The following is a 24,032-nucleotide window of genomic DNA, read 5'->3' as shown; positions in this document are numbered from 1 at the left end:
AGCTGTCCTTTGGGGTTGTACAAGGCGAAGACCGAGGTATTCTCTGGGTGCAAGAAATGATGGGTTTCGTGGTGCTGACGTTTTTCAAATGGGACAGGCAATGGAGATAATGGGTTTATAAATGGTAGAATTTAGAGTTGACGCAGGCCTGGTAAGCTTGATCTGCGAGGTGATTCGAGTGGGCTGGCTTTTTAAGCTGCGAAAGGACAGGGATAGAGTTGAATGGCGATGTGAAATACGAAGCGTAAAATTGGGACGAAGTTTAAGAAAAACAACTTTACCAAAGACTTCGAAACTCAAACTATAGTCAGATATGGCCGAGTATTCCAGACGGTTGAAGGGAATAAAGGAGGTCAGGTGTTGGAGAGACAAGACGAACGACTCGACTGGTGGTTTTGAGGTTCTGGACGGACGATGAGCTGTCACAAGCCACTTCACATGCTGGACTAGGACTGGCCAGACTGGATGGACAGGTATGATTTGTACAACGCGACGGTCAAACCTCAACAAGATCAAGTCAATGGCTGAATAACTAATCTCTCGGATACAAGCAGCAGCATCATATCAGTACGAGTAAACCCCATGCCATGCCTACAAGAAGCTCGTCTCCGAATAGGGTTTAGGAGATTTTTTAGCATCGGTGACGCAAGGGGCATCAAGCGATAAGGCACAAGCAGGGCCCTTGTTAGCCTTGCGAATTAGGACTTTGGTCAGTTGATGACTCTTGTCTTGTTCTTGAGGTTCTTTATTTAGGTAAGGAAGGGTTATCGTTTGATCTAGGTAAAGTCTTGTTGTGGAAGTCATCCGTGACTTTGTCTGATATCGACGATGAAACATTTGCGCGTGAGGGCTGGGAAGGATCGTCAAGTGTCACAAGACTACCTAGGCAAAGTCAGTTTGCTCGATAGGCAAGATGCGAGTCAAGAGAGTCTGCTAAATGAAAATCCATGACAACGCGAGATATTGATTACTCGTTAAAGAGAAATCAGTCTGTTGTTATAACTCTTGTGGCAATTCAGATGTACTACCTCGGGCATGAGTGATGAACTACCTGAGTCTTGATGAAACAGTAATAGACATCCATCATTTGTAACTCACGTGAAAGTATCTCAGGCGCTCTTTGAGCAGAGTCAATACTTTGATGCATGTCGTGTGCCTCTTTCACGGCCATACGGTTGCCTGTGGCGTCTGGTTCCAAGGTTAGTCTTCAGTGGGGTGGCCTAACATCGATTGGAAAATATAGGTGGGCGCGACCTCCACAAACAAGGGTCCTCCAGCGGATCTGCCTGGGGACGCAATCGGTCAGCGACTCATTCGCTGGCTGATAAGCCCCATTCATCTACTGCCATCTGCCGCCTCGCCTCATGACCAGCGCAGGCAGGACAGTACAATACGGTACCTCGAACCTAAACGTCCAATCCAACCCAGCCGAGCCCAGCCATTCATTCATCTGCAACTCAGCCGTGATTTTTTTACCTTAGCATTAACTTCAAGTTTTTCATCTCCTCACAACCCTTCTTTGTATTTCCCCCGCTCCATCTCTTGCGACACGACAAATCGAATAGTCGTCATCTATACGGTGTAGCTTACACGACGAATATCGCTGGTTGCCTGCTATAGCTTTTACGTCACGTCAATAATCTCACACCAACAACGGGGTTTGGAAATCGAGGGCTTACGCGCACGTGAGGTGGAAGGAGTCGAAAGGGCGAGATGTTCTCGGAGTGTATGTATTATTCTATTTATCTACCGCGTTTTGCGATACTGACATGATGTTCAGATGCATCAAGGTTCCTGGCCCAGTCGCAGTCCAGATTATCCAACTTTGGCCAGGACAACACCGAGAACCCACCACGACAATCAGACTGGCCGCCGCGGTCTACACGGAATCAGCGCGATACAGGACGAGGCAATGGTCCCGGCAGCAGGTCTTTCTTAGGTCGAGGGAATCCGTATCAACAAACCGGTGCCGGCTCTCGATTCGGTCAACTAGCCTTTGCATCGCGGATATCAGCTGCACAGGATGCACCTTTATTTCACAGCACTTTGGACGAGTACCGGGAAGATGACGATGAGGAGGAAAGGGAAAGGGCCGACATGTTCGCTCTCCAGAGGTCAAGACGAGTAGCAGCAGCGAGCAAACTTGCCGATAGTGTTGAATCAGACGCTCACAGCCGGGGATCTATGGAAGACAGTTTGAACCGCGAGGACCCTTATCAAGATATGAGCATGCGCCGCGGTATTCGAAGCAGCTGGAATGGAACTAGAAGTACCCATCGTCGCGGTTTGGCAAGAGATACCTTGGTGGAAGAAGCCGAGGATGAACCCCGTTCAAGCGATGAGCGGACAAGCAGTCGAGCAGATACCAAAGGCAGGATGGTCGACGTTGGACTCGAGTCGCAAGAAGACCCAGATGAGGATCCTCCGGCTTCATTACTAGGAGGAGAAACTCCTCGCGACAGCAGTCCTCCTGCTTTCCAACGATTCAAAGGCGCAGACACGGAACGAACACCTTTTATGGCAAGACGGGAATCTACTGCGGAGACTGAAGCCAGCATGCGACGAGATGCCCCTCCTCAAGAGGAGCATGCACAGACAACTATCCAATACATCGAAGGCGAAATATTTCGACACGATCCCTTCTTCGCCTGGATTTTCCTTATCGCTCTTGCTGGCATGATGTCGACATACTTTTTGGTCTGGCTTCATACATCACCACGAAAAAGCCCTGTTGGTGATACGATTTACATAACACTACAGAAGTCATTTCACATGCTTGCAGTAGATACAGTAGTGGCTGTGCTTGTATCGTTCGTTTGGTTGGCGGCCCTCCGCTCCTTTGTGCGACCTCTGGTCAGCGTCATCTTGGTTGCGGTGCCCGTCATTCTGTTCTCCTTTTCGCTCTACTCCTTTGTGTCATCCTTCAAGGGTCGTACCCACGGAACCAGCATTCAAGATTCCGTCATGAGATGGGCTTCGATCGTCCCCGCTGCTTCATGCATACTCTGGGTTTGGCTTGTGGTGCGAGGGCGACGAGCTATCCAGCAGGCGATTGAGATCCTCCAGTTTTCAAGCCGCATCCTGGCCCAGAATTCGGCGCTGCTGTTCGTTGGATTTGGGTGTTTGGCCTTGATTGTACTCTGGACTTGGGCATGGCTTGCCATGTTCACCAGGGTCTTCATGGGTGGTTATTTCTCCAAGAGTCTCGTGAAATTCGTGATTCAGTTCTCCAGTTGGTGGCTTGGGGCTGCCTTCATCTTCTTGTATATGTGGACTGTTTCTGTCATTAACGCTGTTCATCGCGCGACGACGGCTGCCACTGTATCACAATGGTACTTCCACCGCAATGCTGGTCCTGCCACGCCATCGCGAGAGATTGTTTCGGCTGCTCTCAATCACGCACTTACGACGATATTCGGAAGTCTTTGCGAGTCGACTCTTTTGTCTCTCCTGATTCGGGCTCCACTGATCTTTCTGCCCAGGAAGCTCGGTGCTGCTGTGACCAACATCGCCTCGTTTTGGATCCCTACCCCTGTCATTGCCCTGATGAATCCTTTGACCATTACTTACTCTGCCATCCACTCCCAAAACCTTGCAACTTCCGCCAGAGGACTGGATCAGATGGAATTGGTTTCCCCCACAGTACCAACGACAACGTTGACACCTCGTGTTTTGCGCAACCGTGGACAGCCCAACGGTCTTTTGCCATACCGACTAGCCAAATTGCTTCTTGTAGCGACCCGACTTATTATGGCTACCGGCCTTGGTTTTGCAGGATGGGTGATAACCGCCAAGCAGCTCAAGATCCAACTACCAGACGGCGTCGGCATGCGAGGTTCTGCTTACGCCTATGTTGTTGGTATGATGGCAAGTTTTATTGGATATTCTGTCATGGGAGCGATGGAAGGCATCTTGAGCGGCATTGTGGATGCAGTTCTGATCTGTTACGGTAGCGAGAGACGCATGGAAAGAGGACATGGTCGTTTCTGCCTCGAAGCAGCATATCTGTTTGGAGAACGTCGAGGAGGTGATGCGCTGGAGTATGCTTAGATATGTATTTTCCTTGGTATGATTTCTTTACAGCTGGCGTTTATGAGCGAGGGCTATGGGAGAAATAGACCCACGCCACGGAGGATTCAGGAATATACTCAATCGATCATTTTGGTTCCGGGGGGTGGCCAGAGGTGTGATAGGTCAGTCCTAGGGTTGATACAGGTTTGAATTCGACGATGTTGATGGCCATTCAACTGCAAGTGACTCGACAAACCTGTGTCCGAACAGTCTCATGAATCATGGGATGGAGCTTCTTTCGCTCTCGTCACGTAGCAAGCAAGATCATATGCGGCTTAATAACCATAGGGGTTACTACCATTGTGGCTCAGCATCACTCAGTTACAAGACGCCGCACTTCCACATATCCCACCGAAACAAAGTCTATAGCTGATAATGGTATCCATTCTGTATCAGTCTTGACATAATTACATGAGCCGTATAATCCAATCGTTCATCATATCATAATACAAATGAAACAAATACAATTCCTCCTAGAGAATCGCCACTATGCAGATGACATGATCCACGAGGTCAACGGAGAATGAGCCCGAACTGGAGTCGAAGCAATGCTTGGAGCTGGCGCAGACTTGGGAGCTGCACGAGTGAGCATAGAAACGACTACTTCAGGCCTCGAGGCAATGACCGGGGCTCGTGCAGTAATAGGAGGACGAGCTGTCTTGGGAGCTGGGGCAGTGCCAGGGTAGTACACTATTCGTGAGGGTTGGAATGATATGCTGGGGGCGAAAGAATGTTTTGCAGTGTAAGTTGCTGCTTTTGGGACAGATGAAGGAGCCGGTGCTGGGATGGAAGATATCTTGGCCGCAGGTGGGATGATTGGTGTAGCTGCAGCTTTGGGAACACTCTTCAGTTCTGCGTGCTTGCGAATGGCCTCAGGTACAATAGAGGCGGGGACTTGCTCTGAAATGACTGGGAGCTGAGCCTTTGCCTTTGTTTCTTTCTTTAGGGGCTTTGACGACAGGTTTCTTAATTCTGTCTTGGGTGCAGTCTTTGGGCCAGTCTTGTGATCTTTCCTGGGATGTTCTTTACGTGCTTCGACTGACTTCACAGGTTCCGGCTCATCTTCTACCGTGGGCCGAGGCATCGAAGTCTTCTTGGCACGAGTGGTGCTTGACTCTGGAACCTGTACTGGGAGAGCCGGGGGCTTTGAGGTACGTCTCTTCTTCGGAGGTAGGACATCTCGCTGCTCGGCTGGCTCGGCCTTGGGTCTGATTTCAGCAGCCGGATTAGTTCGAGCAATATTCTCTTGTTCGTGTTTAAATTTTGCCTCGGAGATGATCTTTGATTCATCTGTAGGGGTGGGACTAGGCTTCTGCTTAGGCTCCTCTTTGGATACTGCCGGAAGAATCGGGGACTCGGGCTCGTACATCACAGGTTTTGTTACGGGCGGAGATGGCAAAGGTCGAGTCGCCTGTGAGGGAGCAGGCGTCGTAGTGGGTTGTTCCTCAAACTTCTTATTGGGGTTCTCCGGCCGCCGCGGAGGCTCGGTCTGCTTCTCGGGAACGTTGTCGATCGTCTCTTTACTATTCTGCGGAGGTGCAGGAAAGGGATATCCTTCAGTCTGGAGCGTCTCAGTTGGCTCAACTGGCATAATAGGCTCGAGTGGTTTGACATGTTCGAGTATAGGCTCAGAGTAGGCAGAAACCAGAGGTGGCGGAGCCATTATTTCAGGTCCCTTTTCTTTCTTGGGCGTAGTAGGATCAGACCACGATGCAAAGATTCGAGACTGATCCTTGGATCCTCGGGGGGTTGCTTCAGCGTCGTCTCTTGAGGTCATACGCGAGCTTATGGAGAACCGAGAAGATGTGGAAGGCCGTGGTGCATCGAAGGAGGCTTTGGGAGAGCCAGTGTCCATAGCAGCGGTCATCTCAGGGTCTTCGCTGTTTGTACGCTTGAACATTCGACCGATGCGTTTGGCAGCCGACTTGGCTGTAGGCTTGCGCTTGATAGATTTGATTGAGCCAGGCATGGTGAGGTCGATGTGTGGTACTTGTGGAGGTTTATCGGTCAAGCACAGTCGGCAGGGGTATTATAAGTGATCTGAACAAGAATATGAAGAGAGGAAGTGAGTGACAGAACCTGAACTAAAGAAAAAGAATACAGCTGGTCCTGGTCTTGGAACAGACATGAGTATTTATAACTCATTTTTGTATAGACAATCCTACCAGACAACAGCTGGAGACATCCCCCGCCAGATGAATTGTATAGGTGGTCCATGTTGAACAGCTGCAAGACATGACAGCTGAGAGTCCTTTTGTTCCGCCTGAATCATGAGTATTGGCTCTTGGGGCATGGGTAGATGCAAGAGATTGGAGCTGTGAGTGAAAACAGACCAGGATACACGTCTATATCCTCAGCTGAAAGCATGTTATGTTTACTTTTTGGTGTTGAAGCAACAGGGAGTATCGTTGATCCCGGGCATCCGCTCCGGCTGGAGTCGGGAGAGGACCGGGGTCAGCCGGATCGGAGCCGGGATAAGATGATAGTAGATGTAAGAAGCAATACTAAAGACTTGTCATTTTCAACACAGTTTATTTCAGCTCAAAAGATCAATCAAGCCATTAATTCAGAGACACTTAACTGAACTCTGCTTAACGTTCCAACATTCTCCCAGTCAATTGAGCTGAGATAGAGTAGGATATATCTTTGTTTTCGCCAAGACGGGAGGATGAATGGCTCCATCTTGTTGCAGAACAGACGACGCCTTGCATGTTTCAAAGCTGAGCCTGCATGATGCATGTTCTGCATTTCGACGAATAAGGCAGTTCGATCAGCTTGTGCAATATTCGTGTTATTAAGGTTGCCAGTTGTCAAGAGTTACATCTTATATCCCTCTTATAACTGTTCCCTTCGCCCGAGAGCCACTGATAACATGCAGGAGAGGTCGGCTGTCACTGTGAAATTATCACAACAATGATACAAAACAGACATCACCTGTATTATTGCATAGGCTAATTCGTCAAGACTTAGGTCATCAATAGGCTTTGTGCCTTGTTCTTTGTTCTCTATATGAAGTAAAAATATAAACACTTGAATCAAGATAATTTGTATATACAGGTATCACTGCTCAACGCCCAGCGCTATGCAATATTTACTGGCCCCAGTTGTTGTACTTCCACTTGACCTGGAAAAGGATGTTAGCAATTGATACGGCAACATGGATTAAAAGGATAACTTACATAGCTGGGGTTGATCTTGTGGAGATCAGGGACGCCCAAGTTACCGGCATCAATGGCAATCTCGTGCTTAAGAATGTCGATGACCTTCTTGACACCGTCAACACCAAAGATGTTGGCGTACATGAAGGGGCGGCCGAGACCAACAGCCTTAACACCAAGAGACAGGAGCTTCAGGACATCAGCACCGTAACGTACACCACCATCAGCGTAAACCTCGATCTTCTTGAAGACCTCGGGGGCCTCCTCGTGAATCTCAAGAGCGACCTCGAGACCTGAAGGGCTGCCGTCGAGCTGACGACCACCGTGGTTGGAGAGGATGATGGCGGGAGCACCGTGCTGGACAGCGAGCTTGGCATCCTCGGCAGAGCCAATACCCTTGATGATGACGGGAAGCTTGGTCATCTTCTGGAGCTTCTTGTAGTAGTCCCAGGTGATGTAGGAGTATTCGGAGTCGGCAGAACCAACACCGAAGCGAGCAGCGCGGTGACGGTTTCCGTCAGCGGCAGAGTCGACGGTGAAAATGATGGCGGCAGCGCCGGCCTTCTCGGAGCGGTCGAGGAGCTCCTGGGTCTCAGTGTCGTTGGAAGACAGGTAGAGCTGCTGGAAGACAACCTGGCCCTCAGCCTTGGCCTTGGCAATCTCCTCAATGGAGAGAGAGGCGTAGAGAGCGGGCATGTAAAGGATGTCACCCTCGGCGGCACCCTTGACGAAGTTCTTCTCAGCATCAGGGTGAGCATTGCCACCCTTGGCGCAGGGGCTGATGAAGAAGGGAGCAGAGAAGTTGTGGCCTAGAATGGTGGTAGGCAGAGTGTTCTCGATGTTTGTGATATCAACCATAGTACGGGGCTTGAAGCGGTAACGCTGAAAGACCTCGAGGTTATTGCGGTAGGACCACTCGCCAGCGGCACCGTTGCGGTAGTAGGTGTAGTTCTCGATGGGGAGGTAGTTCTGGGCAGCCCACTCGAAGTCGGGGAGGCCGACCATCTGGTCGAGCTTAGGGAGTTCGCCCTTGGGGAGATCTCCAAGGACCATCTCGAGGCCAGTATCGGGCTGCTCAAGGAAAGGACGAGCAGCCATGGCCCCCGAGATGAGGGCGGAGGCGAGGATTTGGCTACGCATAGTGGGACGTGTTCAAAATGGGTATATGAGTAAAAGAGAGTGCTTGTTATGTAAAGAGAGAAAAGAAGGAGTGTATAAAGTGGGAGAAACGAATGTATTTGTCTTGGCTGGAGAGTAGTACAAGTGCTGATCAAGCGGGCGAAGCGGCTCTTTTTAAGTTTACCACTTTCTAGGGACGTCTTCCCATATCTAGTTCATTCAAGTCAAATCGGACCGTAAAACGGGTTTTACAAGGTTGTAGGTAGCCAAGTTGGTTCCCTGGGTCTTGGGTGCGATGGGATTGATGGATGATGTTTGTTAGTGCGACATTGGCAAGACCTCCTGGTAAAGTTTAATGCCATGGTAAGGCAAGAAAAGATAGGGCTTGTATCCACTGGATAATTTGTTTCTTTGGCATTTTACTTTTTCTTCCGTTATGGACTCTTGTTATCTGTCTGCTCTGTTTCAGTAACAGGTGTAAAGGATCAAAGTTGGATCATGTATGGTGGATATGATCCTTTGGAGATGGAATGGAACCCACAGTATCCGTATGACACTTGGAAAAAGATGATACTATACTACCTAGTAGTTAGTTATCATTTAGCACATTCCTGTTATGTCTTGTTCCTTTGGCAGAATCAAGTAGGTAGTACTAGTAGTTGGCAGACGTTACTTTGTCACATCTTGGCATCTTAATACCATCGGTTATGAATTCATCCGATACCCCAATCTTGGCTGGGCAAGATGGAGTACAGTAGCAATGCTAACTACCTACTTACCTATTCTAGACATGCCAGGGTGATAGTTCCCTGGGTACGCATGGACAACGATTGTTGATATTATGTATTATAATTTACGACAGCACCTACCTACAGTGGATGAGTTAATTAATAACCTAAATACAGTAGTCAGTATTAAATAAGTTTAAAGACGGGAGAGGCCGTTGTCAACGTTTAGCCGGGCAATAAACCAACGCCTCGTTTACTCTATACAAGCCATGGAGCGTTTCTCAGCTTTGCTTCGCATAAACAAAACATTCATTTACCCCTTGGACTCTTGATAGTTTGGCCATGTTTTAAGCTTAGAACAACGTCATTCCCTCCCTCTATTTGCCAAGTGAGTCGCGGCCGTCACCCCAAACCGAGTCTCTAACCTTTGATCACTAATGCTCACATAACAAACCCATGTCATGAGGCAAACCCACTGTTGCACCTAAATTGTCTGTGCTTGTGTCCTCGTCCTTGGATTGCAGCGAAAAATGTGCCTGTTTCACCATTTTGGGATCCTCTTTTTTTTTTATCTAAATGAGAAAGAGAGAAAAAAGAGATCACTCTGCTGCTCTAGCTTCTGGTCTGTGTAGTCACTATCCCACTCGGATACAACTCAAGATCCCATTTATTAAAGTTTTGCTTGAGGCTGTCAGGTGTTTATTTGAGTTTAACAGATACGACATTACGTAGTCATTGAGGCACAGTCAAGCTGAGGTCAGTCTACACTCAAGTTGAGTTTGTAGATGATCAAACAGACTGTATACATGACGCGATGTAAATCCAACTTCTAGAATCCTTCTAAACAAGGAATATGACAAGTCCTTCCGGACTTCCCGTTCCAGCCAACGACTATCGAGATAGGAATCACGGTGACATTCTCGGCGGGGGATTTCCAATATGGTCCCTTTCATCTCGGCAACAGTTCCATGTCGGTCAGTTGGAATTAGTTCCGGTTTTCGTTACCGATTAGTCAAGGGCAAGATTATCTTACAAATGTTCCGTCTCTGTCCGTAATGTAATTGCCGGCCGGGATCTTTCATTCCATTCATGCCTAAGAAATAAGCTCCCGCCGCTTGTTCTTATCAATCTCTGATTAGATCGAGGAACCTCATAGACTCAAAAACTGAGTGAGGAGCATGAACAACAATTGACCTTCCTACTTTGGATTTGCCTTGTCCTTTATTCTTTTCATTAATGTTGTAGTCCATAGGAATAAACCATCTCCAAAAAAAATATAATAAACCCGTCGGAACTAGCGATTAGATGAACTTTCTTTCACGCACTCCATGAGAATGCATAACAAAAAGAGAGAAACCATTTATCTCTAGAGCAAAAATATCCGACAACGGCAGGATTCGAACCTACGCGTACGAATACAATGCCTATGATGTCTCTAAAGAGATAGCAGGGCATCGCCTTAACCACTCGGCCACGTTGTCTCAGGGATAAAAGAGCCAACTCAGATCTAGATATATATGATTCTTAGTGTTTTAGCTATTAGATATAAACAATATCCAAGCGAGTCAAGTCCAGGCCAGTGTCAATCTTCGACTGTATGATTAATGGCGGATGAGAATTACAGTTATTATTGAGTGGGTTAACAGTTGATCTACGATTGAGTAGCATTGCATACTATCGAAACCTTGTTCTTCATATTGAAACTCGGGTATCAGCTATAACGGCCAGTGTGACCTACAACCTACATGTAGATAAGAGCATAATTAAGCAGGGATTTCTACGTATCCGACTTTACTCTCTGTTTCTCTACGCTAGTAGTAAGTACAGTGAAGTTGTCTTCACTCAAGTAACATCCATTCATTCTACATATCTCATCCGCCATATCTAGCTATTTCAGCATCACAACTTGTGGATCAACTCGGACAACCCTAATGACAGTATACAAAAAGAAAGTCGACAACGGCAGGATTCGAACCTACGCGTGCGAACACAATGCCTATGATGTCTCGTAGAGATAGCAGGGCATCGCCTTAACCACTCGGCCACGTTGTCTTGTTGTTAGTAAGTGTGTCACTATCACGAAACAACACGTCCCGCAGCGTGAGAGTGGCAGTGTAGTTGGGGTAACACAGCAGAAAGGCTCTGTTCGAGTATAAGCTGCACATAACTAAGCTTGGTCATCTCTATACGCGTACAGCCATCTAATCATCAACTCGGTTGTCAAGACCGAGTAAGCATGCCCGGGAACAAGTTACTATGCTATACCCAAGGACCTAAGGACCTGAGGCTTAGGTTGGAGTAGTAGCTCGTCAGCATCTTATTTCCGTCGTATTTGTTAAACACCACCTAAGGTAACCACGTGTAACATGGCTTTCTATTAGTGACGAGAGTTATCAAGACTCGTAATGTAATCCAGCCACGTCAAGACATGACAAACAGATCGTCGGTAAGACCGAGCAAGAGAGAAAATGTCGTGAATAAGAAATGAAAGACCGAGAATGTCATCGTTGAATATACCCAAAAGGGAAACTACATAATATTCGTTGGATGTGGCTTAGTTTTAGTTTGAATTCCTACCGCGTTTCTGATTCGTAAGTTTATCCACTGACGTCGTTGGTTTCAACTTCCCTCCCCCACTATCAAGAGACCCTTTAAACACCCTCAACAATATTCTTTAAATTCATAACGATTATCCCTTTCAAAGTTTTGTTTTCCCATGATAAGCGCAACTTGATCATCTCACTCGCCAATCTCTGCGATTCATTCGCTACTTATTAAGTTATGGCTGGTATCATTGACGATAAAACTGCTGCGGGTCGGCAGCAACAACAACCCCGCGATGACGATAGCTCAAACAACCTGCAATTACCAGATATTCACATCGCTGATAGCGATGCAGCTCCTCCTCCTTATGGAGAGGACCATGGTCAGGTCCATTTCTCGCAACCTGGCTTTGATGCCGGTGCAAAAGTAACAGGCAAGTAAACATTTCCTCAGTCGCAGAAATATACCTGTCTCGGCGCTTATACTAACCAGTGACATCTTATCTTAGGTGATGGTCGAGTCAACATCAACATCAATGCCAAGAACAGACGCCTTGCCGACCTTCTCGCACCAACTCTACAAGATCAACTTGCCCCCGAACCTGCACAACCTGATCTCCCTCCTGCATATATCCCTCCAAGCCTGGGGGGTAGACCTGGACAAACTCCGCCACCAAAACTCAATGTCGTCGTACAAATCGTTGGATCCCGAGGCGACGTTCAACCTTTTGTCGCCCTAGCAAAGGTTTTGAAAGACACATATGGACATAGAGTACGAATAGCTACTCATCCTACCTTCCGTACATTTGTCGAAGAGAATGGTCTCGAGTTCTTCAACATTGGAGGCGACCCTGCCGAGCTGATGGCCTTTATGGTCAAGCACCCCGGTCTAATGCCCGGCTTTGATGCCATCACAAGCGGTGAAATCACTAAGCGTCGAAAGGGTATCGAAGAGATACTCATGGGCTGTTGGCGATCATGTATTGAAGGAGGCGATGGTCTTGGCCCTGCTCCTAAACCTCATGCCTCCAACGCGCCCTTGGACGTTTCGTTGGTATCAAGCAACTCAGGTCAAGAGCCCTTTGTTGCTGATGCTATCATCGCAAACCCTCCTAGTTTCGCCCATGTTCACATTGCTGAGAAATTAGGTATCCCTGTGCATATGATGTTTACGTGAGTGATCCGCTTCGCTGTAAGAAAAGTTGTATACTGATGATCCTCCAGCATGCCTTGGTCGCCAACGCGAGCTTTCCCCCACCCTCTGGCCAACATTCAATCGTCAAATACCGACGATGTGATGACGAATTACATGTCTTATACTCTAGTAGAAATGATGACATGGCAGGGGCTGGGAGATGTTATCAACAGGTTTCGTAAAAAAGCGCTCGACCTTCCTCCGCTCTCGTTGATCTGGGCACCTGGACTTCTTTCAAGACTCAAAATCTCCTGGACATACTGCTGGCAAGTACTTGCCGATTACTACTGGATTATCACTAACCAACTGGTTGCAGGTCACCAGCCTTGATTCCAAAGCCCAACGATTGGGGTCGACACATTGATATTTCTGGCTTTTATTTTCTCAACCTGGCTTCTTCATTTACTCCCGATCCCGAGTTGGCAGCTTTCTTGCGTGATGGTCCTCCTCCGGTCTATATCGGATTCGGTTCCATTGTGGTTGATGATCCCAATGCTATGACCGAAATGATCTTTGAGGCAGTTAGGCTTTCGGGTGTCAGGGCCCTGGTTTCGAAAGGCTGGGGTGGTCTGGGTGCTGACGACCTCGGCAAGCCGGATGGAGTATATATGTTGGGCAATGTTCCTCATGACTGGTTGTTTGAGCATGTCTCCTGCGTGGTACATCACGGTGGTGCTGGCACTACCGCTGCGGGTATCAAAGCTGGCAAACCTACTCTTGTTGTGCCTTTCTTTGGCGATCAGCCATTCTGGGGTGCCATGATAGCTAGAGCTAAGGCTGGCCCTGACCCGATCCCGTATAAGCAGCTGACTGCAGAGAAGCTGGCCGAAGCCATCAAGTATTGCGTCAAGCCCGAGACTCTGGAGCAGGCCAAGGCTATGGGTCAGAAGATTAGAGAAGAAAAAGGTACCGACGTTGGAGGGAAGAGCTTCCACGATCATCTAGAGGTGGACAAGTTGCGCTGCACTCTGGCACCGAGCAGAGCCGCCGCTTGGCGTGTGAGAAGAACCCAAGTACGACTCAGTGCCTTTGCTGCTGCAGTACTGGTGGAGCAGGGAATTCTCCAATGGTCTGACTTGAAGCTGTAAGTCACGACATCGAGACTGTGCCAAAGCTGAGCTGACAGAAGCAGGTATCGAATGAGGGAGTATAACACGGAAGAGCAACCGCCTGATCCGATTTCTGCTTGCACGTTGTCGCTTGTCACTGATATAGGAGGCATTGGCATGGCAATCGCTGATATGCCCAGAGAACTCTTCAAGAGCATGTCTAACCCGAAAAAGAAAGATCAGACACTATCAGACACTGCGAATCCTGGTGCCACTGAGAGTGATGCCTCACTGACCAAACCTCAAGGCGCCGATTCGGATCAGAAATCAACTTCCGCAGCGAGCATTGTGGACACCGAAACACTAAACTCTGCAGCCCTCACAACCTCCCACTCCAACACATCGCATCCTACTATAAGTGACACAGCATCCAGCACTTCTGGTCTATCATCCCCCGATAGGCCAAGCGCCCAAGCATCAGCCAATCAGAAATCTTGGAAGGAGCAGATGAAGCAAGCGGCTAACGCTGCCAAACAAGATCGGGGTGCATCACCTGTCAACTACGTGGACGCAGCTGTTGGTACAGGCAGGGGAGTTGGTCGTGTAGTTACCACGGGTGCCAGAACGCCCATGAACTTTTGCCTTGGACTAGCCAGAGGTTTCAGAAACATGCCAAAACTTTACAACGACGAGACTGTTCGTCCTGTTGATAAAGTAACAGGGGTTGGCTCTGGCATTATGGTAGCAGGTAAAGAGTTTGGTTATGGCCTGTTTGACGGCATCACTGGTCTTGTTACACAGCCCCTAAAAGGTGCCGAGAAAGAGGGCATGCAAGGTTTGATCAAAGGGTTTGGTAAGGGTATTGGAGGTGTGGTGGCAAAGCCAGCGGCAGGTAAGTTTGCCAGAAGGTGGACCTTTGCGCGTTGCTAATTATACTGCAGGTTTTTGGTCTATCCCAGCTTACACCATGCAGGGCGTGGATGCTGAGATTACCAGGTATTTCTCCAAGAGCGTTCTGAACTATATCGTTTCCTCACGAGCTGTCCAGGGCCAGCATGAAATGCAAGAGGCAACACCTGGCGAAAGAAATGATGTTGTTCAACGATGGAACAACTTCGCATCTGATCTTGATAAATTTTATCGATGGAAGAAGAAGGAGAAGGTCGCAGGAAAGCGTCCAGAGGGGTCTAGACAAGACAGCTCAGAGGCCGCGCTTGAACGTCCTCAAACCGGATGGTTTCATACAAGGAACCTATCTTTTGAAGGACGAAAGAAACTACATGCTGATAAGGAAGCATGGGAGAGAGCTAATTCAGGCACCCCGATTCCACAATCAAAATCGAGTGGTGCTTCGGCTATACAGATGCACTCTTCCGAGGACGAAGAGCTTGAGAGGGCTATTCGAGCGTCGATTCAAGAGACTTCACGTGGCAACGCCGAGGAAGATGCAAAGGTGGAAGCCGCTATGCGCGAAAGCATCAACGTTGTCCGCCAGAGAGCCGAAGCAGGTGAAGCTGCACCGCTTCCTCTGAAAGACCCATCCATTTTCAAAGATTCTGAATACCAGATCACCGATGAGGAGTACCAAGCTCTTGTTGAGCAGGCCATTCAGCAGAGCCTGGGAAACGATGTATCTCTGCCTCAGTATTCTGAAATGCCAGAGCTCAGTGGGACGGACGCTGCAGCTCAGTCACATACATCATTCGGCAACGATGACGACAAAGAGCTGCAGCAAGCCATTGAAGCCTCTAAGAGGCAATCACCGCCACCACTACCGCCTAGAGATGTAAACGATGACGAGTTTGAGCGTGCGATAGCAGCGTCAAAAGAAGCCATGGAAAAGGAAAGCAGTCAGCAAACAGAAGAAGATATTGTGATGGAGTACGTCAAAAAACAGAGCCTGGCAGAAGAAGAGTACAGAAAGAAGATGAGCAAGGGCAAGTCCTCAACAAACACAGATGACGATGACGACGAGGAACTAAGAAGAGCAATGGAGGAGAGTCTGAAGATGAATAGAGGTGACGCATCAGGCCCGTCGGGGATCTAAGGTGGTAGACCATATGATTTCACTATAGCCAAATGCAAGTGCTAGGATACCCATATTATACAGTAATACATGATTTCTATCGTTTGATACGCAAGGGTCATATAGGCGGCAAGCTGCAGCCGCAGCCAAATCCGATACGCGAATGATCACTTGTCTGCCATCACAAGCATAGTGCCAACGTGCATATAAGACGGAAGCCTCTTCCCGTCTTTCTATCTGCCTATCTATCTAGTTGAAGTGCAGCTACACATTCCTACTTAGCCCAACATATCCCGACTTGAACCATCCGTTCACCAACTCCATCTCTCCTCCCAAAACATATTCGCCATCGTTTCTTCTCAACTATTCTGAAGTATGCAGATACCGATTACTCCCACCAACGCTGGTGACCCCCCAAGCAGTCATGGCGCAACAGACAAGCCTCCTTGTACTTTTTCGAACCCATGTCGTAAATGCGAGATCCAGATGATCCTTCGTGGTCAATACCCTCGACAAATGTCTGATGAGCAGGCGTCGACTCATCAAGGCGAGCACGACTGCTTTCAGTGCAAGAGCCAGGAGCACAGATGCGTAAGTATCATCGTTTTCTCTGTTTCGTTATTAGCTAACAAAATGTCCTCAGAAGCCCCTCTCCAAGGCCAAGGCCGAGGCTTCACACCAACTTATTAAGGCAGCTGTGGAACATTTTTTCTACGGACACTCAGTGAGTATCCCAAACACATCACATAGCTTCGGTGTTTGACTGACTTGAGAATAGATCAGCCAGTGGGATGATGCGGTTGAGAAGGCTAAGATTGTTGTGAAGGCCGAGGCATCGTCCTCAGCTCCAAACATGTTGGCTGGGCGCCCTCTCATACCTGCTTCGGAACGGGCAGTGTCCGCTATCACTTTCAAGGTACCTTTCGAAAATGCAACCAAGATTGTCGAAGTTTTCCCCTCTGAGGAAACCAAGCTTGATGCTGTCCCTCAAGGCGTGGCCAACAATTTGGAGGTTGTCGTGATGCAACAGAAGGCCATGATTAGTGCCTTGGTCAAGCAGCAGACTATGATGGTAAATGCTATGGTAGCCAAGAACGAAAATTTGATGTCTGTTGTTAAAGGTTTCCAGCGTGGGTTGGAGAATATGTAGAGGCTCAGACTCAGGAGGTTCAAGAGAACGTTGGTCCAGTCAAATCTTTACTACACCGATACTAGAGTACTCCCGTCTAGGCATCACTAAGTTTAGATTAACAGATAGAAGGTAAATTCACAGAGACTTCTCACTAACCTAAGCAATCATTCTTCTCTGTTCAGTGCCATGATCAAAATCGCAGTCTATTATTTCTACATACGGCTTAAACTATCAGCTCAGATATGTTCAAGTGAAATGCCGTAATATTGAATAGATAGAAAATTCAAGGTGTTATTCTAGATACGTCTACGTTATTAACTACTGAGCTAATTTTTCTTCTACTTGACAGGTATTATCAGGCGGCAAAGTAAAGAATTGATACATATGGTGGAACCAGGCAACTTCATTCACACTCCAGCACTGCTAAATATTTGACCAAGTAGTAAGTAAATTATTATCGCCTACCCCTCTGCAGGTCATAAATTCCTTCTCCTTCACTTTTACCTTTTGTGAAGGAACTGTCCTCCTTCACATTATCCTCGCCATCAACCCAGTAGACAAGGACAAGCATCCAGCACCCCAAACTGCGTATTACCATTTGATCGTCTTAGGACATATGTTCCTAGAGCTTTCATAATGGATCGCCGTTTTCATTCTAGGAATCAAATGCCTTCGACGCGCAGCAGTTCTGTGAGTTAGATTACACAATATATTCCCTTCAAGGCTTCCCTACAAGACTAACATAAGTATTAGGAGTTTAGCACCATCCACGTCGCCCTTCCTCAACATTCCCAGAGTGATTACATCCCGGGAAGCATGTCGGATGAAAGCGGATCTGGAGAGAGCGGCTTGAACGACAAGTCCGACGAAGATGAGGTCGACGATAACGACAAATCTCTCCCTAAGAAAAGGGCCCGTCGGGCCCCTGTCAAAGGTACTCCTCGTAAGGATCCTTGCCTTATATGCCTTGTCAAGATGGTCGAACAGGGACCGGGATTCCTTTGCTGTTCTCAAGATTGTTTGTCTACCTTCTGTGCATATAAAGGTGAACCTTTTGCTAATATTCATCGCCAGCGCCACTGGCTTCCAATTGTTACGCTTGTGCTCTGTCTAGGCGTCGCTGTGATAAAGTACACTTGAGTCCTTATCCTTTATACAGAATGCATTAATACTAACGGTATGGCTTCTCAGGTTCCTGCTCCTGCTATTGCACCTGGACAGCGCCTTCAAGAGGCCGCCGTTCTTGTCTACAACGGCCAAACAGTAAGCCATATCACATTTATTGAACGTCTTGCCATTATTAATAATACTTTCAAAACAAAAGGTCAACAACTGGAATCAACTTGTTGCGCAGTTCAAGCAGGCCATTGAAGGACGCGCTGCTCCCCAAACTGCTGCTCCCCAAACTGCTGCTCCTCAAACTGCTGCTCCTCAAGCCGGCCCAGGCTCTCTGAGTTTTGGGCAGACAACTACCAGGGCCAACCCCCAGCGTCTTCCACATGACGCTATAGTGACTCCTACCGTCCCTCGGCTTGTGGATCCCGATTGCCAGGCTCAACTTTTGCAGGAAGCCCGGGCTCATAATCACAAACTAGACATCATCATTCAACTCTTGCAGCGATCCCTTCAAATCCAGGAGAGTGGTTTCACTACCGTCAGTGACGGTATTACTCAGGCCAACGAAGGCATTAAGCGACTGACTGCCATCACTTGCCAACTTGGGGATGTCTCCAACCAGCAAACAATGGAGCTCCGACAGATGCACAATGAGATGCGTCGTGTTAATGGAAATGCAGACTTGCCCTCTTTCGCCCCCTAATCCTGACAGGTTCCGCCAGGGGTGTATGTCGGACACAAGCCAGGGCTTATCTTGTACAAGCTCCTTTCTTGATGCTTGGGCTAGGTCTACCCAAGAGAAGAATATTGGGTACCCGACTGAGTAAAGGCATGTTGACACATGGTACATGGGACACAAGGGCATTTTGTATGTTGACTCCTTTCCAGGTTTGCTCAAGGGGTATGGACAAGACACGTACGTATGAGTGCGAGCCTGGCAAGGGAGGAACAGAGAATCGAGTGTTGGTGAGAATTGAACGGCCTGGGTTCCTACGTGGATGGAGTACAGGACAACAACGTAACTTGTGGAAATGGACTCTTTGTTTTGCTTTGATCACTTGCATGTCACATTCGCAGTCGACAGAGATTCCATATTCGTGCGTCAAAGCAATCAAAGTCCAGATTGTCGGTTTGGACCCTTCTTTTCCCGAGATATAATACAAAGGCTCCCCTCATAAACCGCAATTCCAAACAAACAAAATTCCCGGTGTGGCCGTATTAACCTAACCCTTCTCCCAGTCGGCGGGTGGTGGCGCGTTGTTCACATCACATAACTTCATGTGTGGAAAAGAGGCCCTACGCCAGCCACATTCATGGTTATAACAAGAAATAGCAGCATCCCCAAGATATCATCATTTCCCTTTCTCTCCGAGCTTCGTCGTGAGATTTGATGGTTTTTTCGCAACCGTTTAGCTGGAGAACTTTCGGGTGATCTTGGCGATAACTAGAAATAGAGTTAGAAACACGGTTTGGAGGACACATCTTCGTAACAAAGGATGGGGGAAAGCGTACTGTGAAGAGCAACAACGCTGAAAATGAAGACAAGAGAGAGAACAAGGACAACGACGGGGTCGACCTTGAGACCGGGCGACTCATCGGTGTAAAGTCCTGTAAAGGGGGTATTAGTATGAACTTCAAGCTCGGTATTAGATGGTACAACGTACGCAGCATGGTGCTGCTGGAACCACCGGCGCCAGCGGCGCGAGTGCTGCTTGGTCGAGCATTGGCAATCTTCTCCTTCTGGTCGGCGGCAGCGCGTCGTCGGATGGCAGTACGGGGACCACCAGGGATAGCAGGGGATGAGGGTCGGCCGATGTTGGCACCGCTGGCAGCAGCGCCGCCGTTGACGGGGGAAGAAGGACGAGGAGAAGACTATAGAGGAACAACATGTTAGCGAATTCATGTCGATCATATATAACAAGCTTCATATCGATCTGAGCTTAAGAGAAGAGAAGTAGAGCTCAGTCGCAATGCGACACTAGCTCCACGGCTTGCATCGCCAATTGCTCTCGATACAAAGGTTGAGACGTACCATTGTTGAAGAATTAAACCCGGAGAAGGAGATTTGACAAAAGAATCACAGCAGGATTCTTAGAGAGCGCGAAATGGAGAAAAGAAAGGAAGGAATAGATAATAAACGTTGATGGAAACCAAAGATCCAGACGAGAGATGGGGTCTAAATTAATGGTTTGGGTGGTTGTGCTACTCCCCCCCGTAAAATGGGGGACCAGACCAGTTAGGGAGTTGAGGCCACATTCACCAAAAAGAAGGGAGGCGGTGCTATAATTTTCCGGTGGCGTCTTGGAGCTCTACAACTCCAAGGGACTTCCACCAAGATACAGCTCCCCACAATAGGTAAGTAATAGCTCCACATTCGTTACTGTAGTGCAACAGTTCACCAATTCAAGTAGGTAGTCCAGTCTATTCACCCCCAAAAAAGGAAACTTGTGATTAATTCATTCAAGCCCATTAATTCTTTAAAAGAAATTTTACAATTTAATGAGACTATGTATTGGGAGAGATCGCTGTAGCCTCTACACCTGTTGATCCCATCGACAAAGTCAGGCGGATTGGACATCAACAACAAATGCTCTCGTGCTCGCTTCCGAGGCTGCTCGCAGACTCGGCATGAATGTATCAGGGGTGGTGTATACTCAAAAAAAGATGAAACAACAATGAGGAAGAAGAGAGAAGAAGCAGTAGTAGCAGTATCAAACACAAGAAACCGTAAGACAAAGGGAATCAAGACAACAAAAAAACATTCGCGCATCGATGGCGCATCATCCATGCACTTGGCGAGTCCTCCTCCAGCTCTTTTCTTCATCCCCATGGGATGAGATGGTATCAAACGTTCCCAAAATGCCTCTCAACAGGCCCTATCTCTGTTTCTTCAGCCCAGCCTGTACTGCACACTCAACATCACGCCTCATCGTCTCTGGAGATAAAGAACCCGGGTATGTTCCGTGCCTCTCCTGATGCTGATCCACCTTTTTTCGCTCCGAATCTTGTGAGATGTAATGGCAATGCCTGCTGTAAAAAGCCTCCGTGCTAAAGGCCGCTAGGTATCTTTGTAAAGGAAGTATAAGCGTGTTGGCGAGGTTCGTTTCATTTCGTTCCGTTTCGACCGCTCAATTATGTATGATTAGACAATAGTACATCTACACCAGGAAACGAAAGCTCTCAACCAAACGCCTTCCGCTATGATGGCAACTCTGCAGATCAACGGTTGTAGTTCGAATCGTGGAAAAATGTTTGACAAAGTAAAAAATGTTGTTAAGAAACGGTCATGCTTCAGAGTGTGACGTCGAGAACAAGGCTGACGTCGGCGACATTAGGTCCTGCCAAATCTTCGAGGACGGGTATGAGATCTAGTAGCTCGTTGTCGTGGGCATCAGAGAACCAACTGCTGATGGGCACGGCATGCTGTGGGTGGAAGATGTACGAGGTGGGCGAGTTATCGATAATGATGGTATCCTTCAGGTCTCGGCCAACTTGGGACAAGTCCTTGACGTAATTTCCTTGGTGGTTGTAGCAACTCTCGCGGAAGAGTCTATGGTGGACAACCTTGTGGATATCAAGCTGGTCCAATAGCGGATCTCCATACTACATATTGTCAGTTTCCTAGTCGACAAAATATTCAAGCAAAACTCACCTTGGAGACGGAAGCTGTAAAGACTACAACTTCATAGAGCTCACCAACTCGCTTCATGAACTCGTCGACGCCTGGTCGCTTGATCACATACACATTGTGGTAGTTACCCTCGATCTCAACAGGAATCGTAAAGTCGGCTTGGTGAAGGATCTATGGCAGTAATTAGCGCGTATCCACAATATCCATGTCGATGACAAAACTTACCTTGAAGGAACTGTGAACCAGAGTCTCATCCAAATCGAGAACCAGACATTTCCTGCCCTTATGCTCTGGTGCAATCGGGGGCAGCAACCACTTTTGCGGCTCAGGCGCTGATGGGCCGGCATCTGTGAATTGGCTGGGTGCCACGACAGCCGGGGGTGGGGGAGGCGGTATCGTCCTTTGGGTTGGATCTTCGACTGCAGGGGCTACAGGGGCCTCTTCTTCTAGCTCCTCGGTGGCAGCATCTCGCATATCCACGTCACCGCTGTTGGGCGTCTTGTCTGTCACCTGAGGCTCATCTTCTGTGGGGGTAGGCTTGGGAGGCTCCACCGTGACAGAAGGGGGAACCGATTGTTTCGATTCCCGGTTTTCTCGCTCTGTGGTTGTGATTTCGTCGTGGGCGTGGCCTGATGAAGTAGCCTCATCCTTGGGCTCCGGGCCAGGAACAGTGACTTGAGACTCTCTCTCAACAACTGGTCTGGGTTGCTCCTGGGGAGTATTGGTTCGCGACCTTGCGGATGTCGGGCGCTGAGGTAGGACGTCGAGCTTGTGTACGTTTTCGTTGGTTTCCTCGTTGCCAGCTGGACCTTCGGGAGTACCGCAGCATCCCAGAAAGGCGAAAAGACCACCGCGCTTCTTCTTTTGAGGGGGAGCGAGGGGAGAGTTTTGCTGAGAGTTCGCGGCAGTGTTTGTGGGTTCAGTTTCACCTCCGGTCCGGTTGCTTGAGGTGCTTCCATTCCGTCGTCGCGCCCGAAGACTTCCTTTGGACTCCTTCGATCGGCTTCCGATACTGTTCCGGGAATCGCTGACTGTCGCCCCACTCAACCCTGTCGATGTTGGTGACGATGAGTTCCGCTGTGACGATGATCTCGAAGGAACCTTGAGGAGGCCGCGACCCTTTTTGGAGCTTGTTCCCTCCTCTCGAGATGACTGACCCCTGTTCGACATCTCAGCATCGGCTGAGGTTGCCTGAGGTTGAATCTCGTCGTTTGTGGTTGACATTTTTGCTTTTGTATCTTGAATCTAAATATCGGTCAGCTACTGTCTTTGGGGAACTGAGAAACAAGAAGCAATCGTGAAAGTGATAGTTCTGGCAAGGCAACAATGTATCAGGGGCGCTGACACCAGACTCCTGCGCTGATACAAAAGTTGGTTCCAGAAAAAGAGTACATCTGCAATGGAGCTTGCCAGTTGAACCTTGGCATTGCCATACTGTCCAGACCATCGCACAAGATCTTGTGCATATTAAAGGAGCGGTAGGTACTCACGTCGTTGACCGCAAACAAACAAATCCGGCTGATATATCACCCTAACTCTTCAAATAGGGCCTATCAAGGCCTAGAGCGTGACAAGAAACGAAGCCAATGGATATGGCAAAGTACAAACAGTTGATGAAGTTTTGTCGGCGCAGAAAGTAAAAGGGCGAGCGGTGGGAAATTAAGGCGCGTTTGGGCCAAGGCAGGGGAGGCTAGACGTCGGCCTGGATCAAGAATCGTACAAGAATCGAAACTGTAGAACCGAGCAAAAACGGTCACGAAAATGAATGAATGGATGGACGATTCGTCTCAATCCTCGAGACAGATGCCGTCAACAGGAAACCTGATCGGGGATTGCGTTGTTCGGGAGATGGAGCTCAGTGAGAATGAGAAAAGACGGAGGACCAGCTGGCGACGGGTGACGGGGACCAGAGAGAGGTAAGGCGGGCGGATCGGAGGCTGAAAAAGACCTGGCGCGCAAGCGAAATGATTGCCTTTAAGAGATGAACTTGGTCTTGGCTCGAAGAGGAGAGATTAGGAAAACAGAGCAGGCCAGGGGGCTTCTCTTTCGCTCGCTCTCCCTGGGGTGTTGTTTATTAGATAGATGCAGATGAGGATGAGAGAGGTAAAAGTCAAGGCCGATTTTCGATTTGGAAGGGCTGGACGGGACTGGACTGGACGCGATGCAGTGTGTGAGGGTGCTGGTGCAGCGACAGTGGGAGACGTGCTGGAAGGGAAGCCTAGCCCGGGGGTGCATCCGCTAGAAACAGTGAGCAGCAGGGTCGC

At 48.5% G+C, this 24,032-nt stretch overlaps 8 protein-coding genes and 2 non-coding genes across 10 annotated transcripts; 4 read left to right on the top strand and 6 right to left on the bottom strand.

Moving 5' to 3' along the window:
• Positions 1-1,713: 1,713 nt before the first annotated feature.
• FPOAC1_001644 (uncharacterized protein) lies at positions 1,714-4,050 on the top strand (the record flags this gene model as incomplete). Its single annotated transcript, XM_044846242.1, has 2 exons — positions 1,714-1,726; positions 1,781-4,050. The coding sequence occupies 2 exons, from the start codon at positions 1,714-1,716 to the stop codon at positions 4,048-4,050; spliced, it is 2,283 nt and encodes a 760-aa protein (XP_044712158.1).
• A 508-nt stretch (positions 4,051-4,558) lies between these two features.
• On the bottom strand, positions 4,559-6,040 carry FPOAC1_001643 (uncharacterized protein; the record flags this gene model as incomplete). The annotated part of the gene is made up of 1 exon (XM_044846241.1): positions 4,559-6,040. The coding sequence occupies one exon, from the start codon at positions 6,038-6,040 to the stop codon at positions 4,559-4,561; it is 1,482 nt and encodes a 493-aa protein (XP_044712157.1).
• Positions 6,041-7,162: 1,122 nt separating this feature from the next.
• FPOAC1_001642 (uncharacterized protein) lies at positions 7,163-8,369 on the bottom strand (the record flags this gene model as incomplete). Its single annotated transcript, XM_044846240.1, has 2 exons — positions 7,163-7,195; positions 7,251-8,369. 2 exons carry the CDS (start codon positions 8,367-8,369, stop codon positions 7,163-7,165), a joined length of 1,152 nt encoding a protein of 383 aa, XP_044712156.1.
• Positions 8,370-10,458: 2,089 nt separating this feature from the next.
• Positions 10,459-10,557, bottom strand: FPOAC1_001641. The gene has a single exon. It is a non-coding gene; the product is annotated as a tRNA-Ser (tRNA).
• A 473-nt stretch (positions 10,558-11,030) lies between these two features.
• Positions 11,031-11,128, bottom strand: FPOAC1_001640. Its single transcript has one exon. It is a non-coding gene; the product is annotated as a tRNA-Ser (tRNA).
• Positions 11,129-11,857: 729 nt separating this feature from the next.
• On the top strand, positions 11,858-15,910 carry FPOAC1_001639 (uncharacterized protein; the record flags this gene model as incomplete). Its single annotated transcript, XM_044846239.1, has 6 exons — positions 11,858-12,038; positions 12,129-12,792; positions 12,844-13,084; positions 13,153-13,898; positions 13,947-14,755; positions 14,805-15,910. 6 exons carry the CDS (start codon positions 11,858-11,860, stop codon positions 15,908-15,910), a joined length of 3,747 nt encoding a protein of 1,248 aa, XP_044712155.1.
• Positions 15,911-16,264: 354 nt separating this feature from the next.
• FPOAC1_001638 (uncharacterized protein) lies at positions 16,265-17,039 on the top strand (the record flags this gene model as incomplete). Its single annotated transcript, XM_044846238.1, has 3 exons — positions 16,265-16,480; positions 16,533-16,613; positions 16,668-17,039. The coding sequence occupies 3 exons, from the start codon at positions 16,265-16,267 to the stop codon at positions 17,037-17,039; spliced, it is 669 nt and encodes a 222-aa protein (XP_044712154.1).
• A 618-nt stretch (positions 17,040-17,657) lies between these two features.
• FPOAC1_001637 (uncharacterized protein) lies at positions 17,658-18,840 on the top strand (the record flags this gene model as incomplete). Its single annotated transcript, XM_044846237.1, has 4 exons — positions 17,658-17,711; positions 17,775-17,948; positions 18,213-18,284; positions 18,346-18,840. The coding sequence occupies 4 exons, from the start codon at positions 17,658-17,660 to the stop codon at positions 18,838-18,840; spliced, it is 795 nt and encodes a 264-aa protein (XP_044712153.1).
• A 706-nt stretch (positions 18,841-19,546) lies between these two features.
• Positions 19,547-20,172, bottom strand: SBH1 (Arf guanine nucleotide exchange factor sbh1; the record flags this gene model as incomplete). Its single annotated transcript, XM_044846236.1, has 4 exons — positions 19,547-19,581; positions 19,650-19,745; positions 19,802-20,009; positions 20,170-20,172. 4 exons carry the CDS (start codon positions 20,170-20,172, stop codon positions 19,547-19,549), a joined length of 342 nt encoding a protein of 113 aa, XP_044712152.1.
• A 1,256-nt stretch (positions 20,173-21,428) lies between these two features.
• FPOAC1_001635 (uncharacterized protein) lies at positions 21,429-22,992 on the bottom strand (the record flags this gene model as incomplete). Its single annotated transcript, XM_044846235.1, has 3 exons — positions 21,429-21,740; positions 21,790-21,939; positions 21,994-22,992. 3 exons carry the CDS (start codon positions 22,990-22,992, stop codon positions 21,429-21,431), a joined length of 1,461 nt encoding a protein of 486 aa, XP_044712151.1.
• Between the last annotated feature and the right edge of the window lie 1,040 nt (positions 22,993-24,032).

The sequence above is a fragment of the Fusarium poae genome, chromosome 1, assembly GCF_019609905.1.
Source record: "Fusarium poae strain DAOMC 252244 chromosome 1, whole genome shotgun sequence".
NCBI lineage: Eukaryota > Fungi > Ascomycota > Sordariomycetes > Hypocreales > Nectriaceae > Fusarium > Fusarium poae.
Note: the sequence above shows the minus strand (reverse complement) of the source record. Positions and strands in the feature narration are given on the sequence as shown.